The sequence below is a fragment of the Theobroma cacao genome, chromosome 9 (assembly GCF_000208745.1).
Source record: "Theobroma cacao cultivar B97-61/B2 chromosome 9, Criollo_cocoa_genome_V2, whole genome shotgun sequence".
NCBI lineage: Eukaryota > Viridiplantae > Streptophyta > Magnoliopsida > Malvales > Malvaceae > Theobroma > Theobroma cacao.
In genome coordinates, this window is record NC_030858.1 from 6435531 (window position 1) to 6453425 (window position 17895).

At 35.7% G+C, this 17895-nt stretch overlaps 3 protein-coding genes across 4 annotated transcripts; 2 read left to right on the forward strand and 1 right to left on the reverse strand.

Annotated features, from left to right (window-relative positions):
* Positions 1740-5136, forward strand: LOC18588695. Its single transcript, XM_007013271.2, has 7 exons — positions 1740-1849; positions 2057-2255; positions 2485-2570; positions 2688-2834; positions 3910-4033; positions 4226-4512; positions 4637-5136. Exons 2-7 carry the CDS (start codon positions 2075-2077, stop codon positions 4727-4729), a joined length of 918 nt encoding a protein of 305 aa, XP_007013333.1. The 5' UTR covers positions 1740-1849; positions 2057-2074; the 3' UTR covers positions 4730-5136.
* LOC18588696 (boron transporter 4) lies at positions 5724-9866 on the forward strand. 2 transcript variants are annotated; one of them, XM_007013272.2, is made up of 13 exons: positions 5724-6023; positions 6119-6201; positions 6290-6482; positions 6566-6704; positions 6808-6973; positions 7064-7230; positions 7372-7545; positions 7655-7750; positions 7842-7958; positions 8093-8409; positions 8612-8894; positions 9353-9484; positions 9589-9866. In XM_007013272.2, exons 1-13 carry the CDS (start codon positions 5920-5922, stop codon positions 9631-9633), a joined length of 2016 nt encoding a protein of 671 aa, XP_007013334.2. In that variant the 5' UTR covers positions 5724-5919; the 3' UTR covers positions 9634-9866. The 2 variants fall into 2 exon arrangements, with proteins under 2 accessions (XP_007013334.2, XP_017983655.1); XM_018128166.1 differs by having other exon boundaries at positions 9353-9479.
* LOC18588697 (potassium channel AKT1) lies at positions 9995-16890 on the reverse strand. The gene is made up of 11 exons (XM_007013273.2): positions 16563-16890; positions 14861-15226; positions 14668-14725; positions 14259-14579; positions 13815-14060; positions 13606-13704; positions 13411-13443; positions 13141-13326; positions 12722-12916; positions 12548-12623; positions 9995-11145 (listed from the first exon to the last, which is right to left on the reverse strand). Exons 1-11 carry the CDS (start codon positions 16748-16750, stop codon positions 10256-10258), a joined length of 2658 nt encoding a protein of 885 aa, XP_007013335.2. The 5' UTR covers positions 16751-16890; the 3' UTR covers positions 9995-10255.

Sequence of the window (17895 nt, forward strand, 5' to 3'; positions counted from 1 at the left end):
AATATGAATAGTAAGAAAAAAGACGTGACAGACTACTATTTTTCTCCACTTTCCTATAACCTTTTTGCACTTGTAAAAGTTTTGCTCATTGTATCTTATGCGGATGCCTGACAGTTGTATAACACTACTACTTGTCTACTTGCTCCTATTTTCTGCAAAAAAGCAAAAGAAAAAAAAGTTATTTCCTATCTATGGATTGACCCAAGGGCCAATGGTGTAAGACCCTCTTTTTGGTGAAAATTGTATTTCTGACATATTTTCTAGAGTCTTGACAAAATGTGTCGAAAGACTTGCGGGAAGACTGACCTGACATGTTTCCTGCCCTTTCAAACCCAGCGAGGCAACCACTAAAACAAGTGAAAATCAAGTCAGCCCCGTAGTCAACACGAGAGACACATGGAGTCATGGAGATAGGACCACTTTCGTTATTACAGGTTTTTAACTGCGAATCTTGCTGTTGTTGCAATGGTGAAGACATGAATCCTCATAGGAAAAATCTTTAACAGAATCCGTCTTTTCTATGGTACTACTATCTTGACCCATGCCTACACGATACAGAATGAAACTCCTAAAACCTTTAAATATCAAATTTTAAGTCTCATTATCAATGAATTCACTTGGATTGAAAGCTTTCCCCAACCTCAACTCAACTGATCCATTTATAACCTTAAAATAAACATAAAACCAACGTGTGGGAAATTCAAATCTGTCTACCCATGTCCCAAAATTATCAGTATTAGGTTTGGTTTTTTGTTAAGCCTGTGCCATGTCACAAACATGCCCAAACCATGTTACAAACACTCCTAATTTTTAGTGCATCACAATTGTTAAAAGTAAGACTAGATTTTATCCGACCTGAATATATTTTTTTAAAATTGTATTTAATTTTTTATCATTAACAATTAATTACACAGTGCATTAAATTTGTTTTTTGATATATAAGTATAATTTTAAAAATTAACAGTATATTCTTAAAACAAAGCCAAAACAAAAACTACTAATCCTTTTAGCAATTTGATAGCCAACAATTGTTTTATCGGTAATCACATTTTATTTGAATTATGACATGATAAGACACCAAACTTCATCTTAATATGTAATATGAATATATGATTATAACGTTGAATGTATGAAGAAGCTAAAAATAGACTTTGTAAAAGTCTTTCTCTTTACTTGTAATTGTAAACATTATATTTGATAAACAAAAAGAAAAAGGGAGTACGGATTGAAAGGAAAAATTATTTTATTTTCATCATTTTTTTTTTCATTTGGTAAGACGAAAATAAAAAAAAGAAATGAAAAATTGATAGATTTTTCATTTTTCTCATAATTTCGAATCCAATTATTTCAAAGGTGACAGTAAAAATATAAAACATTCCTCCAACTTAAATTAATAATTTTATTCTTAACATTCTTTGTACCAAACATAAAGAAAAGAAAAATAACTTTCTTTCCTCTATTTTATTTTATTTATTTCCTCCATTCTCCTTCCTTCCTTCCCATCAAACATAGTGAATTCAAGGCATAGATTCATCAACGTCATTTCCCTCAATTCCTCGTTTGATCAATAGCCATAAATCATTACTAGTAAATTTTGAATTCAAGGCAATGCACTTGCTTTCTTTAGTGGGCCTTCAAAACAATAAACTGTGGCCCAAAATTGCCCATATCAAAACCCGTTAGTCCACTGCCATTAAAGGAGGCAGAAATCCATGTGCGCGCGCCACCTTGATAAGACCAAACCTCCCCAAGTAAAAGCAATTCCTCTTCCAAAACAAAAACCAAAACCCCGAGGCAAGTCATACTCTCTCTCCTCATATTCCTCTCTAAGTTTCTCGCCCAACTCCAGGTGCGTTACTTGCTTCATTTCTTTTAATTAATTAATCAATCTAATTATCTACCATAATTTGACCTTTTCAACCAATCCCTAATTTCAATTCCCTCGAAACAAAATAAAATTTTTCTTCCGCAAATCTCTCTGCTTCTTGTTGACTTAAAACATTGGATTTTTATGATCGAGTGATTGCTAAATTCTGGAAATTGATATTTTGGCTAGGGTTTTCTTTTTCGATCAATGACGGGGGAATTGCAGCTAGAGCCAGCAGGTGCACGAAACCCTAGTGACTCTGATCCTCTGTTACAAAACCAGGCCGACTCGTTATCTTCTGCGAGTTCAAGTGAGATTAGGAGTGAAGATATTGAGAATGTTTCTGCTCCTTGTTGTCGCATCTGCCTCGAATGTGATGGCGAAGAAGGTAAATTTGCCTTCCTTTTTTTTTTTAATGTTTAATTATCGATCTAAGCTTTTAGCTTAAGTTTGTGAACTGTAATGTGATGATGTTAAATTATGTTAAGTTGTAGGAAATCATATTGTACATCAATATTTTTGTCACGTTTTTCATGTTGAATTTCAGCATGTTGTTGAATTTACAAGATTATTATGTATATGAAAATTTTGGCCTAAGGCTTGTTTCATTCTTGTAGATGATGAACTGATATCCCCATGCATGTGCAAAGGCACCCAGCAGTTTGTTCATCGTTCCTGCCTTGATCATTGGCGTTCGGTAAAGGTAATTAATCTTGTTCTATAACTGGATATGAAGGCCAAGTTTTTTAGTTATGTGTTAAAGTTTCTGTTAGTACTTGGTAATTGATCTAATGTGGGCCTTTTCCTCCTCTTTTGATAGGAAGGATTTGCTTTCTCCCATTGCACAACTTGCAAAGCGCAGTTTCACCTTCGAGTTGAATTGTTTGAGGACAACTCTTGGCGTAAAATAAAATTCAGGCTTTTTGTGGCAAGAGATGTGTTTCTTGTGTTCTTGGCTGTACAAACTGTAAGTCTGCTTAATTTTCTATCAGTACATTCAACAGGATTGTATGGTTACTGCACACTTACTAATTAACAGCCTCTTACTCTTCACATATATCTGTCATTATTGCTAATTTTGATTTGTGTATGTGGTGATTACTTGTTGGGTTAAGGTGGCACCTACTTGTGGAAATGCCTGCAACTTTTAGTAAAGTGTTCAGATTTTTTAAACAATTTCATATTTTCATTTCTGTTAGCAAAAGTGTTTAGATAATTTAGAACAAATTCATATTTTCATTTCTGCTAGCAAAAGTGTTCAGGTACTTTAAACAATTTCATATTTTCATTTCTGTTAGCAAAAGTGTTTAGGGTGGCATTTTGAAAAGTTCATCATGAAAATTTTCATTTTACCATTCTATTGAGAACTCTTGATTACAAAGCTCTATCTCTAATTTGATTTCAGGTGGCATTTTGATCTTTTGTTTGGTGTTCTGTGTTGGTTAAATTGCTGAGGCTATTGCATTCCCTTGTCATGTAACTGTAGGCTTTAAAAACATTTCTTTCTCATGAATCATGATATATGAAGGTATATAAATCCACAATTTTCGGGTTTGATGTAGGCTGTGTGTGTGTATATGTGTATTTTACATTTTTAGTTGGGAACATGGGATATCTTGATTTGGTGGCCCACATTTGAGGATTCTTTACTGTTCCTAGATCTGTCTGCATTAGCCTCTTTCTAGATGTGGGTACTTTGCAATAATTTTTCTCAATACTTTAATCTAGATGTTGTCATAATACCATACTAGGGTCAGACTTCTTTACATGGACACATTGTAAACGGGAACTGTGTCAAAGTACCTTAATGCCACCAGGTTCATAGATTTGCCTTTCTATTGATGGAAAAAAGAAAGGAAAAATAAAATTGAAACAAGGCAGGGCCTGGAAGGGTGGAAGAGGTCAATAATCTTCAAAAACCTTCTTTTATCCAAGCCATTAGGTATTCAGAAGTCAGAAAGATTGAGAAATTGAACTCATCTGATTTATTTATCCTCAATTTTTGGCTTGAGATGATCATTATAATGAATTTATTTCTTCAGGTAATTGCTGCTATGGGAGGCTTTGCATATTTCATGGACAAAGATGGGGCTTTTCGGAAATCATTCAGTGATGGTTGGGATCGCATACTGTCAAAACATCCTATACCATTTTATTATTGCATCGGTAAATTTCTGTAATTATCTGTGTTTTTTTTCTATTGTTTAAATATTTTGCGCATTAACCACACTGTTCAACATTCCTGTTTGCATTGTTATGGCTTAGTACATGATTTTAGCAGCATATGCCAATTTCTGTTGTAGTACCATGAGAAACTTCCTATGTTTTTTATGCTTTATTTTTGTTGTGCTTGCAAAGGGGTGCTTGCCTTCTTCGTGCTGCTTGGATTTTTTGGGCTTATATTGCATTGCTCCTCCCTCAATAGCAATGACCCACGCATGGCTGGATGCCAGAATTGCTGTTATGGGTGGGGCATCTTGGACTGCTTTCCTGCATCTATGGAAGCATGCTTTGCACTGGTGGTGGTTTTTGTTGTTATCTTTGCCATTTTGGGGATAGCTTATGGTTTCCTTGCTGCCACAATGGCAATTCAGCGAATCTGGCAGAAACACTACCACATTCTTACTAAGAGGGAGCTTACTAAGGTAACATTGAGAGCTAGTCTTCAGATTGTGTCTTCATTCCTGTAATTACTGAAAATTTAAATTGATTAAATCTAAAATTACTGAAAATTTAAATTGATTAAATCTAACATTGGGTGTTTTGCAGGAGTACATAGTAGAGGACCTTCACGGATCTTATACCCAGCCAAAACTTGACCCAGAACATGAAGAACGCTTGAAAGTGATGAAGCTATTGTAGTGATGGATGGATAGGTGAAAAGCACGAGATGTATTCGAATCTTTCAAATTATTCAGGATACAAAAGTTAAAATTTTGTGGATTGGTCGGCAACTTTATCAATAGAGTGAGTGGGGGAAAGAGTGCTGTCCTTTGTCTCTTACATCTCACAATCTCACTCTTAAGTCTTACCTCATTGCTGACTGAAAACGAGGCAAACCAGGCCAGCAGGGAGGTACATAAATGATCTGTGCAGTTAATATATTTATATGTATACAAATATGTATCTCTTTTCCTTGATGTTTGTCTAACCAGTCACACTTTTATTATACTCGTGGCAATTTCCCTTGCCTTTGAATACCCTCGTCCTGTTAATAATCCGTACGTTCTTAAGTTATATCTATGCTCAAATTGGATAATGAATTTTCAGTTTTTCTTTACATATAAATATTGATGAAGCTATTTTTTTCCTATATTACAATCTTTCATAATGCAATGCGAGGCTGAATCAAGCTGGACTTGTTCACTTTGAAATTTTCAATTGCAACAATAGAAAACATCCTTTAAAAAAGAAAAACAATTATTTTCTTATTTTAGTTAAAAGGAAAATAATAACAAAGTCAAATTAGTTATTGCAACCGAATTTTAATTAACCAAAAAAAGATTACATGAACAACGGTAGCACCGCCCGTTGTGCGTCCAAACAAACAGACCAATAACTTAACTCTATGTGTCTTACGGCCGACTTGCACCCGTTCGAATCCACAACTGGTTCGATTCCACATGCCCTTTTATGACCCAACGAACGTAACAACATGGGACCAGCGTTGTGGCCCATATTTATGTTTTTTTTACTGTAAGACGCAAAATCAAACGGAACTGAATTCCGCGTCTGATTCCCGTCGTTATTCAAACTCACCTCCTCAACGGAATTACCAGAATACTAATTATTATTATTATTATTATTTTGTTTCTTTAATCAACATTTGAATCCAACAAGCTAAGAGCTTCACAGTTTTTCCACGTTGTTGAAAACAGCCAAACTTCATTACCATTTAATTTACATCCAGGCACATCATTTCTTTTTTCTTTTGGTTTTTTACGTTCTTTGGCCCTTTCATGTATTCAAGTTCGTCCCTCCTTCGGTTTTTTCCCCTCAGAATTGTTTAGAGACTGCAAAGTATAATCTTTTTTGTATCTTATTATCCAGCAATGGATAATCTAAGAAGTCCGTTCACAGGGGTCCTTCACGACTTCAAAGGAAGAAAATCATGTTACAAGCAGGACTGGGCTGCTGGACGTTGTACGGGCCTCAGGTTTGCTTCCTCATTTCTTCGTTTTCACTTCATCTTCCTGTTTCATTAGGCTTTACATTTTCGATCGAACGCAATGATAATGGCTTTCATTTCAGGATATTGGCACCAACTACTTATGTATTCTTCGCTTCTGCTCTTCCCGTCATTGCCTTCGGAGCTCAACTTAACCGAGAAACAGGTTAGTCTTCGTGACATATTTCTTTTCTTCCAAAACTCGGTCTCCTTTGTTGTATCTTTTAATGATAACATTTTTTATTTCCTCTCAGATGGAAGCTTGAGCACTGTGGAAACTCTAGCTTCAACTGCCATATGTGGCATCATACACTCTATCTTCGGAGGCCAACCTCTGTTGATTTTAGGAGTTGCTGAGCCAACGGTTATAATGTACTCTTATTTATACAGCTTTGCAAATGGAAGGGACGATCTTGGCAAGGAACTCTTCTTGGCTTGGGCTGGATGGTAAGTGAAAGCAACCCCTTTTCATAGTCCGATTGCTACAAGTTCTAAAAAATTGTAATAATGAATTTTTTTTTTTTTTGCAGGGTGTGTGTCTGGACCGCTTTCCTTCTCATTCTTCTTGCAATATTTAATGCTTGTACGATAATCAATAAATTTACAAGGATTGCTGGGGAGCTTTTTGGCATGTTAATTGCTGTTCTATTCATTCAACAGGCCATCAAGGTACCCCATTTTTTTTGTAGTTTTAAATTAGAGCTGAAGCAATATGTTCTGTCATTTCTAGTTGAGGGATTGCGGTTGATCTTAATGTTCTGTTTCTACACAGGGGATTGTGAGTGAATTTGAAGTACCGGATGCTGAAAATCAAAACTCAGAAAAAGATGGTTTCCAGTGGCTTTATGTAAACGGGCTGTTGGGTGTTATATTTACGTTTGGACTACTCATCACCGCTTTGAAGAGCAGGGGGGCAAGATCATGGCGATACGGCACAGGTTATATATATGAAGGGATCATTTCATTAGATGATTTCTTCATTGCAAATGTCTCACTCTTATCTGACGTTTCTTTTCCATCAATTGTAGGGTGGTGTCGAAGCTTGATTGCGGATTATGGTGTTCCATTGATGGTCGTAGCATGGTCAGCAATGTCATTTATTGTTCCTGGCAAAGTTCCTTCTGGAGTTCCCAGGAGACTTGTTAGTCCCCTCCCTTGGGAGTCTGCCTCGTTGGAGCACTGGACAGTAATGAAGGTAAAATAAAAAATAACAAGATATTTAAATGTATAAGTAGTGCTTCGATTTAGAAAAAAACAATACAAACAAAATATTTAACATAATGAGTTATCTATAAACATATTTAAACATGCTGCTTTTTCCGCATTTGGATTGCAGGATATGGCAAACGTCCCACAGGTCCACGTATTTACTGCTTTCTTACCAGCTATAATGATCGCTGGTCTTTACTTTTTTGACCACACTGTTGCTTCACAATTGGCACAACAGAAGGAGTTTAATCTCAAGAAGCCATCTGCTTATCACTACGACATTTTCATTCTCGGCATTATGGTACAGAAGCCTATGTTTGGATTCTTTTGTGTTTTGTCATATTACTTGGTAAATTTTTAGCATGATTCTTGATTTGCAATTGTTGTGTTGCTTTGAATCTATTGTATAGACTCTGATCTGTGGTTTGATTGGACTCCCTCCTTCCAATGGAGTACTCCCACAATCTCCCATGCACACAAAGAGCCTCGCTGTTCTCAAAAGACAGGTTGGTAAATGGATTTAGTAGGTAATATAAAGCAATCTGTATTGGCAGCATAATACCGGTGTAGTTTAAAGAATCTGGTTTATGAATGCAGATAATTAGAAAGAAAATGGTGAAGGACGCCAAGGAATGCTTGAAACAAAAAACTAGCAAATCTATTATTTATGGCAGGATGCAAGAAATTTTTGAAGAAATGGACTCGACTTCAGCTGTAAGCACTCTTGTTCTTTGCATATTGGGGTTCCTTAAGATATACCATAATGATCACGTATAGCATGTGGTTATGAGCTTGCTTACTGTAAAAGCACCATTTATTCCCTAATGATGTGTGGTGATTTGTTGCAGCCTTCTGCAGCTCAAGACTTGAAGGATTTGAAGGCTGCAGTTTTCAAAGCTGAGGATGGAGGAAACACAGATTGTAAATTTGATCCTGAAAAGCATATAGAGGCTCACCTACCTGTAAGGGTTAATGAGCAAAGAGTGACCAATCTATTACAGTCAATTCTAGTGGGAGTATCATTACTAGCCATGCCGATAATCAAGAAAATACCAACATCAGTTCTCTGGGGATATTTTGCATACATGGCTATTGACAGTCTACCTGGAAACCAGTTCTGGGAAAGAATGTTACTGCTTGTCATTGCTCCTAGCCGGCGGTACAAGTAAGTCAATATATAATGTAGATAACATCTGTATCTGGTTCCCTGATCAATTAGTAGTATCTTGTTTTTCATTTCTTCTTTCTACTTATGGAAAACATCCCCTAGCAAAATGAAATTGTCTTCCCTGGGGGTTAGGCTATATATTCCCCAATGAAGCTCTGAAGTCTGATGTACCATACGGATATGGAATTCTTTTGAGCAGGGTTTTAGAAGGGGCTCATGCTTCTTTTGTGGAGTCCGTGCCTTTCAAAAATATTGCTGTATTTACACTCCTACAGCTGGTTTATCTTCTGATGTGTTTTGGGGTGACATGGATACCGATTGCTGGAATATTATTCCCCTTGCCCTTCTTTCTGCTCATAAGCATAAGACAGCATATTCTCCCCAAATTTTTTCAACCACTTCATCTTCATGAGCTGGATGCAGCTGAGTACGAAGAAATTCCTGCTGGAACCTATAATCACAATCATGGCATTTTATTCAAGGTACGTAACCTCACTGCATATATCACTGTATTGACAATGGCCAACTCCCAATCTTTTTTATTCATTCACAAAGTTTAATTGGTTATCTCCAACGGGTTCCTGGTGCTGTTGGAAAGTAAGCACATCTGGTGCAAGTTGAGCCTGTAGTTCAATTTTTGTTCTTAATTTCAATTAACAATATAAGAAAAGGATTTGGCGCTTAAGATGATGATTTGCAATACGGTCTCTCATTTACTATGTAAAATGCCTTGGCGCATAGCAGAACATAGATTGGCTTAGAAATCATTGCCTTAAATGTAGTAGTTCACTAGTTCCTTCAACAGTTAGCAATCAGAACTGCTGAGATGATTTTGAATAGCTGAACCATATCAGGAATAGTTATTTGAAGAACATACACTGAGGTAGGCTACAGCTAGTGTGGTATGTTTAACTTATGATTCATGTATCAACTGGAGCAGGAGCAAAATCATTCAGGGGATGAAGATAGTGAAGTAGAAACGGACGATCAAGAGCTATTTGATGAGCTGACCACTAGCAGAGGAGAGTTGAAGCTTAGATCAAGAAGCTTCAGAGAAGATAAGCATGGTCAGGTAAAGATAATTTTTACCAATCTCTCTCACAAATGGATCTAATATTGTTTCTCTGTCACCTTCAGAGATCATAAGCTTGAAGGGCTTTTGTGCTAACATTGCAGGTTCATCAGGGAGAGGTTGACCCAGAAAATGGAATGTACCATTAAGTCGTTAACCTGAAGTTAACAGAATGGAAACTGATGATTCGATTGGTGATCAAAAGATTTGACATAGTGATATGTGCAAAAATGGCTAAGCATCGTCCGTGCCTAGTAGTAAGGGAAGGCAAAGAAAGAAATCCAAAACAGGAATGAGGTGCAGAAAAAGAAGTGAATGTTGATTAACTTTGTTTTTTTCAAAATTATTTGTTCGTTAAACCAACTGAAATGATTTAATAGTATATGATTACAGATGATCGTTTTTCTTCTTAAGGGATCTTCATTACGTGGTTAACAATGCAGGGCTGGTAGTAGGCCTCACTCTTAGATCGAAATAAAAACAAGGGTAACAAAAAATGATTAATAATAATAATAATAATAATAAGGAACTAATTACAAATAAAATACTCCTGTACAAGCATATTGAATGCACATAGCAAGGATGAGCTCTCCTCTTTTTTTTGTGTGGATTTGATATTGTAAAAGGAAAAAGAAAAAAGGGTAAAAAGATTGTTAAAAAATAGGGATCCACCTCCATCCAGATCTTATAATGGATGTTAAGTGAGGCACTTTAATTTCCTGAAAATGTAGAAGAAAAAGAAAAAAAGGGTTAAAAAAGTGCACCTATGCTCTAAGAAAAGCCATTGCATTGGAGGTTTTGGCTGTTAGTATGGTGTTGCATTCGACCATCACTAACAAAAACAAGATGGTCACCGTCTCTAACAACCTCAATATCATCAATTTCAGCTCCTCCTTTACTCAAAACTTTAGCAGCAGAGATCCCAAATTTCTTAGCACCAATGTCGAGTAACTCCTGAAAGCTCCCTGGAAGTACAACAAGCTTTCCAGTGGTTTCTCCCTTTTCCGGGCAACTAATTACCACTCTAGCAGAGTTAACAACAGAACCCTTGACACCATTGGGTTGATGAATTGACAGTAGTAAATCTTTCTCCCCATTTTGTGCAGCTGACATTATCCCAAATAGTGAGTTGTGGAAATTACTAGTCTTACGCCTTGGACGGGATTGGCTCCAGGATCCATCTGTACCTTCCTGGGCTGCAGGACGGATAACTGGCTCACTAGTAAACCTCCCAAGGTAGCGTGTCTCCTGCTTCTCAGGAATAGACATGATAGATTGAGTTTTCATCTCTTTAGTTGATTCGAAAATCATCTTTATTTCATCATGTCCTTGTTGCTCAGCTAGATCCCTTGGGGTCCAACCATGGATATCTGGTTTGTCAATGTCAGCACCATGCTCCAAAAGGAATTTAACTATTTCAGTGTTGCCTTCACAAACTGCAACATGAAGAGCTGTGTAACCATTGTGCCTAGGACGTGTGACATCTCCCCCATAACGAAGAATTTCCTTGAGCAAGACTATGTTGTTTTGCTCAGCAGCAGTGCATGCATAGTGACCTACATCTCCGGCATTGATGTTTGCCCCATTTTCCTTTAGCAGTTTGGTTGCTTTATTGTGGCCAGCTGACATTGCCTCCCATAGTGGTACAATTCCTTCAGAGTCTGCACAATAAAAAATTAAATAAATCAGTTGAACCACAAATTATTTCTTGAAGCATCTCCTGCTGTGGGATTAAAAAAAAATGCTTGACGAGGATCTTAAAGGTTTTGAGCAAATAATTCAAGCTATTTTAGCTAATCCATCATAATTACAGAATTATTTGAAATATTGAACATGAATTCACACATCCATAGGCTTATAAACAGGACATGTTGCCAAGAAAGGAAAGTCAACTATAACAAGTCTTGTCAAGATAATTTTGTTTGACATTTTAGGGCTAATTGTTTAACTAAATCATAGAGGGTGCCAACCATTTTATCAGAGACATTTTAAATAATTTCAGAACTATTAAATCAAAAAGAGTACTATTTTTTTTTTAGCAACTATCACAGAAGGATATCTGATACATAAGTCATACAAATAGCAGTTCTATATAAGAGTATAAGCTGGTCAACAAAAATATATTGGCATGATTTGGTCTTCATATTAAGAAAATAATTGACCAAAAATTTGATGATGATATCAAAGAGATGCTACTCAATATTGAAACTAAAAGGGCAAATAGAGGAGAAAAAAATGTATCTCTAGCAGCAAAGTAAAACTTCTGTATTTTCACAAACTTTCATCTGCAAATCTAAAGAGAGAAAAGCACCCGAGCATTTAGCTCATTAATTGGTCCATGATCCCCCTGCCTAAAGAGAAGGGTTTAAATCTCTTTTCCCTAATTAAAAAAAAAATCTAAAGAGAGAAAAGCTAATGATATTAACAAGGAGTCATACAAAAAGAAGAAAAGTCAACCGCTTAAAAGGAAATTCGAATTATTAAGTATACTAGAGTTTCAAAGTAGCAGAGCTTTTCTCTTTTACAAGAAGCAATGTGGGTTAACAAAAGCCAATCAGTATGTGCATATGTTTATTTATTTCGACAGGTAATATGATTTTTTTTTCCTTAGCATGTGCAGAAGTCAACAAATAATGTCGTTATTCATCCAAATTATACCAAAATATAATATAATTTGACAAATAATTGGCGCGCATGCAATGATTTCACAAAAGGAAGCCACAATGGTTTAAAGCATAAATAAAAAATGTGGTGGTAACATATTTTATAGATAAATCAGTATTCTTGATAGCTATTGGGAAATATTTATAAAGACGTAAAAGGCAACTTAAAGGTTCAAATTTCCCTATTTGATGATCTGATAATTTAAATCTGAAGAAAGAATTATCCAATCATTTTTAAGAGTTGAACCATGGAATGGGAGAGACTTGGGCATTTAAAATATCAGAGATACAATAGATGAAATCAAAGACACCTGCAGGAACAATGAACCAAAAAATGCAGAATCGCCTAAAGGAAAACAAAATCAAGATCAACTGGTTTAAACAATAACCTGGAGAATACCTTTACAGTTAGGATCTGCACCATAATCCAGTAAGAGAAGAACGCAGTTCTCACTTCCTTTCATTGCAGCTATATGCTAATTTTATACAAAAACACAAAAAGTTAAGGATTAGCACCAACGCCCAAAGAAGCTGGGGTATTGACCAAATTAAAGCTAAAAAAATTTTCACGAACCAGAGCTGTTCTTCCATTGTTGTCTGACTCATTAGGATCAAGCCCCCTTTTCAATAGCTGGTGCAACAACAAGTCATCTCCCCTGAGTGTGGCAAAGCAAAGATTGACGGGTAGGTCCATTCTCCCACGAGCTAGCATGTTCTCTGTCTCCATTAAAACTCCCTCCATAATTGGGTCATTCATGTCTTTCAAATGCTGCCCCAAAAATGAATTCAAAGAATTCGGTATAAGCAAACATTTATTCTCACAATTTTGGGTGATTTCTTCTGCATATTTCATCTTAAATGTCTATCTACAAATTTATAATGCAGCAATCTATTGATACATTACAGTCTAGGCTGCAATAACTACAAGTTTAAAATGGATTTTGATGGATTCTATTAGTGACAACGTTATATCTTCAAGTACAGCATGTATACCTGAAGGAGATTATTCATGATTATGGTCCCGTCTCCAACATTGGCCTGAATAATATTCAGGAATGTAGTACGGTTTAGCCGCAGTAGTTGGCATAATCGTTTTGTACGTACTGTAAAGAGTTGTGGCCTATAACAAAGTACTCCTATCTCACCCAAGAGATCACCTGTTTTTGCCTCTCCAACAACCTGAAACCAGTTAGCATTTAATTCATTAAGCATCCTAGACATGATTTTGGATTGATAAGGTGTGTTTTGAGTGATACAACTTGCCTGTTCAGCTCCATTTTTGAGAACCAATAGATCCTATATGAAAGCAATAGAAAAAATTAGGGACCACTTCGAGAAAAAGTTTAAATTTAATCAGACAACATACACAACAACAATCAACAGCAACTTGATAGAAAAATTTGATGTAAAGCATTTAATTGAAAAACAAGGATTTTGCACAAAAAAAAAAGGTTTTACCACAGCACCAGTGACAAGGATGTAGAAATCTGTAGGTGCTTCATTCTGCAGGATGACATCTTCTTTGGGAGGAAAATATTCAGCTTTCATCTCTGAGACCTTAGACATTTATTCACAAAGAAAAGATATAGTTCCCACATAGCTAAAAAAAGGGGTAAAAGAAAAGAAAAATTTTAATACGAAAGCTTAGCATGTTTATAGTGGATTACCAGCTGAAAAAGCAAGTCATTCGATACACCATGAAACAAGTACACCTTATCCATAAGAGAGTAGAAAAGATAGTGTGAAATGCTTGATCGGATAGCTTTAGGAAGGGAATCTAGAGTCTCTTGCTGCTGCAGCCCCTCGGAATCTGTCCTGAACTTCAGACATAAATGTGCAAGCATCTGATCTTGTAGGCGAGCTGGCAATTGGTTTCTTTGGGCAAAACTTGAAGCAGCTTGAATGGTATCCCTCTGATTGTCAGAAACACAAGCAAGCAAAGATGATCAAAAATAAATCCTGAACTGGTGAAAATGGAAAGTAAAATTAAGGAAACTCAAAGTTGAAACCACTCCCCTTCCCCCCCCCCCCAACCCACACACACAAGAAAAAAAATAATAAAAAAGTCAAAATTAGTTGATTAGCCTGATAAACAATAATAATTAACTCACAAATCTTCTGGTTCGGCTGGTTCCATGGACAACCAAGTTTGTCATGTTTCCAATCAAATATGCTGTCAATCCAAGGTTGAAGAGCATGTAGAAAATGTCAAATATCATTTCCCTAGTATTCACAGGATGCAAATCCCCATAGCCAACAGTAGTCAGTGTGGTGATAGACCAGTACATTGATGTCACATATCGAATTGACAAGCTCTGTTCAAGGAAATTGTCTCCCAAAGATGATCCAATCCATGTTCTTCCAGGATCATGATATCGAGCAGCAATAAGATAATAGAAGCATCCAGCAGAATGAACCGCAAAAAGGGTAACCTACAAAAACCATCCAGATTCCATGAATGCTGCATTGCTAGAAAAAATTTCCATGTAAATAATCCCATTTCCTTTCTATTGTACTCACACAAATAAGTTTTGCACATCGAACCCAAAAGTAGTTGTAGTTCTTGTCTTTTTCTAACCTGTAAAAAACAAAAATTAGTCATGCCAAATAATAGTTTGCTCGAAACACTTGGGACTACATTGCAAGTGAAGGCAACAAACAAATCTCATTATTAAGTTAAAAAGCTAGCTAATGAAGGAAAAAGCCTCTGTACCTGGAAAATAAGGCACTAACTCTGCGCAGACGCCAAAGGCGAAGCATATTAAATAAGCCATATGAACGCAACGGCTTAGGGGAAATCTTCTGAGCAAGTTCGGATGGTATTGTGGATATAATGTCAAAAGCCAACCATGAACTGCCATACTTCCAAGCAATCTTCTTCGGATCATCAATGAGTAGATATGTAGTTTTATCAAGGTATGCAACAAAGAAGGTGAGAATAATATCCAGGGCAAAGAATCCATTAACAACATTATCAGTAACGGAGAGTGGTGACTCTGGTTTTTTAAGGAATCCAAATTCAAATGGTGATACCCAAGCCGTATAGACGACCAAAATAACCAGAAAAGTCTCCCATACCCTGCATGAATCAATTTAATTATATAAGTTTCAGTCAACATTTATTGCTTCTGTGGACTTAGAATTGCATAAAACCTTTCAAATCCATTGAAGTTCCTTCTATTATAGGCATCAACCAATGCAAAAACAACTCAAATTGCAAGTACGGAACACGTGATTGAAACCTGAAAGGAAAATGCTACAACTACCACCCCACCCCCAAAAAGAAAAAGAAAAAAAAAAACCAAGGCACTGAACTAGTCAAAAGTCTCTAAAGATCTCATCACATCAAGCCCCTCAATACGATATTAATATCATTCTTTTGGAAAACAAAAACAAAGGAAATTCTTAAACCAGCAGTGAAGGAAGAGGTAGGAAAGGCAAAAACGTATGCTACAGAAACTTCAAATTGATTTCCATAGAAGTCAAACCTCGGATTCTCACGCCTCCAACAAAGAACTGCTTTAGTCTGAGTTAAGACAATTCAACAAACGCACTCTAACAACATTCAAAACGACAAAACAGAAACACTCACTTTTTGAATACAAATCCATCATCTTACAATACATGCAAAGAACAAACAACATTTTTCAACAGAAATGATTGTTTTATTGCTTTTTAATAATAAAGCTATTCACCACAGAATCAACCTGAAGATCTTAAAAAAAAAAAAAAGTCATAATAAGATACCATTCTCAAAGAGTTACACTTACAAAAGCGGTGATGGCTAAAAGAAACATATGAACAGAACAAAAAAGTGAAAGTAATACCGGTAACACTTTCAATCAGTTAACCAGAACACCATAAAAGATTCTGATTTCAGACTAGTCCTTTTCCATATACCCCAACAAGGGCAACAAAATAATACTACTAATAACAACAAAAAAATAAGAACAATAATGATAAAAAGAAAACAGCAACAAAAAGTCAAATGCCAAAAGAAAATAAAATAGATAAAAATAAAAAAATAAAAACCCGGAAAGGAACAAAATTTGCAATCCTAAATACCAAAGAATGCCATTTTAATGTGAAATCAGCCTCATATGGAATATTGTAAACAGAAAACTAGCTTTGCTTTTCTTGCTTAAAAAAAAGTGTGAACCGAAGTAAATACTCACAAGTTAACATTAAAAAATACAAAAAAGGCCAATTTTCTATTTTGTCTATAACAAGGCTCACGAGATTCAATGCCGTGATTTCCCCAATTCCCTCGTTGAAAAGAAACGAAATTTATTATACACATTGGTGACTATGACCCCTTAACAATAGACACTTAAGTCAGCATTAAAAAAAAAAAAAAAGATGAAGATGAAGAAGAACCCAGAGTCCAAAACCAAGACAAAAAGCTGTTTGGTCACCTGTAACGACGATCATAAGGGGAAACAATGAATCTCCTGAGCTTGACTCTACGGTTACTTCTGGCTCCAAGCGAAGGGAGAATCCCAGTCGATAGACTGTAATGACTACTTTCTCTTGACAGATGCTCTATCTCTTCTTCCCCACATACTGACACCAGAAACATGCCTCTGTTTCTCAGACTATCCATCTTTCAAAGCCTCTCTCTCCCTCTCTCTCGCCCGGGTTCCTCTCCTTCGAAAACGCTCTTCTAGCCTCTATATATGTATATATATACGCGCAAAAGCATTGGGGGGGAGGCTTCCTCCTCTTACATGAAAACCTTTTTGTTCGTTCTCGTTCATTTACAGTTAATTGTCGTCTTACTAGCAAGATTTAATGAGACCTTTGGACAATTTTGCCCCTATTTAATGGGACCCTCCGTCAATTTCCCTGCTTTGGTCTACTCAGATTTTCCGTTTCAGTGCTCTGTTATAATTGTACATTTTAGACCCTTTAATAATTTTTTAATACTCACGTTAATATCGATTTAGGGTTACAATATCTATAATGATGATAATAATAATAATAATATCTTAAACGAAAAAAAATAAAAATATAGCCGTGAAAAGAAATCGATTAACTTAAAATATTATTTAGTTCGAAATATTTTTATTTTTTTCAAGTCAATATTTATACAAATAAAAGAAAATCGAAATAATTAGAAAATATTCAATTATATTTTTCTTTAATTTAAATATTTATTTATGTGTTATAAAATTAAAATTAGTAATATTATTAAATAAATGAACAGGTTAAAAAATGAGCTTAAACAATTATTACAAAATAGAAAACATTTTTTAAATATTATAAAACTTAACAACCGATGATATCTAAATCTGTAGAATTTAGTTAGATTTTTTATAAAAAAAATCCGTAAACCAGGGTGCAACAGTGAAGCGCTACGCTAGTAATGCATATCCGTTTTGACCTTGGGGGCGTTACTTGTATATATAAGGAGGAGAAGACCGAAGGGGAACTTGCTTACAATGTTCAAACTGACGACTCACCCGATGCGCGTAAATACCACTTTCCATATACTTCTTGGACTCTGTAACTCTCGGGGAAACTCACGTGTTTGTCACGGGATGTGAAAAAATTCTAAACTAATTCAATCAGAGTTGACGGATTTGATTTTGCTTGCCTTAATTAGATGACGGGCGATTTAATCTTTCTTGAATCCCAAATTGGGATTTGGGAACATTTTAATCACAAAGGAAATTATTTTTTGAATCGGGTAATTAAGTTTAGATTCATTGCTATTTTAAAAAATTATTTTTTATTCAATTTACTTTT

Bases quoted from the DNA above. Each gene is read 5' to 3' on its own strand.
- LOC18588697 (XM_007013273.2), bottom strand. From the start codon at position 16,750: ATGGATAGTCTGAGAAACAGAGGCATGTTTCTGGTGTCAGTATGTGGG. The intron at 15,227-16,562 runs GTGACCAAACAG...TGATTCATGCAG, and splicing joins CCTTATGATCGTCGTTACAG to GGTATGGGAGACTTTTCTGG. The intron at 12,917-13,140 runs GTATACATGCTG...TTTTTGGGGCAG, and splicing joins TCATGAATAATCTCCTTCAG to CATTTGAAAGACATGAATGA.
- LOC18588696 (XM_007013272.2), top strand. From the start codon at position 5,920: ATGGATAATCTAAGAAGTCCGTTCACAGGGGTCCTTCACGACTTCAAA. The intron at 6,483-6,565 runs GTAAGTGAAAGC...TTTTTTTTGCAG, and splicing joins TTCTTGGCTTGGGCTGGATG to GGTGTGTGTCTGGACCGCTT. The intron at 7,751-7,841 runs GTTGGTAAATGG...TTATGAATGCAG, and splicing joins TCGCTGTTCTCAAAAGACAG to ATAATTAGAAAGAAAATGGT.
- LOC18588695 (XM_007013271.2), top strand. From the start codon at position 2,075: ATGACGGGGGAATTGCAGCTAGAGCCAGCAGGTGCACGAAACCCTAGT. The intron at 2,256-2,484 runs GTAAATTTGCCT...TCATTCTTGTAG, and splicing joins CGAATGTGATGGCGAAGAAG to ATGATGAACTGATATCCCCA. The intron at 4,513-4,636 runs GTAACATTGAGA...GGTGTTTTGCAG, and splicing joins CTAAGAGGGAGCTTACTAAG to GAGTACATAGTAGAGGACCT.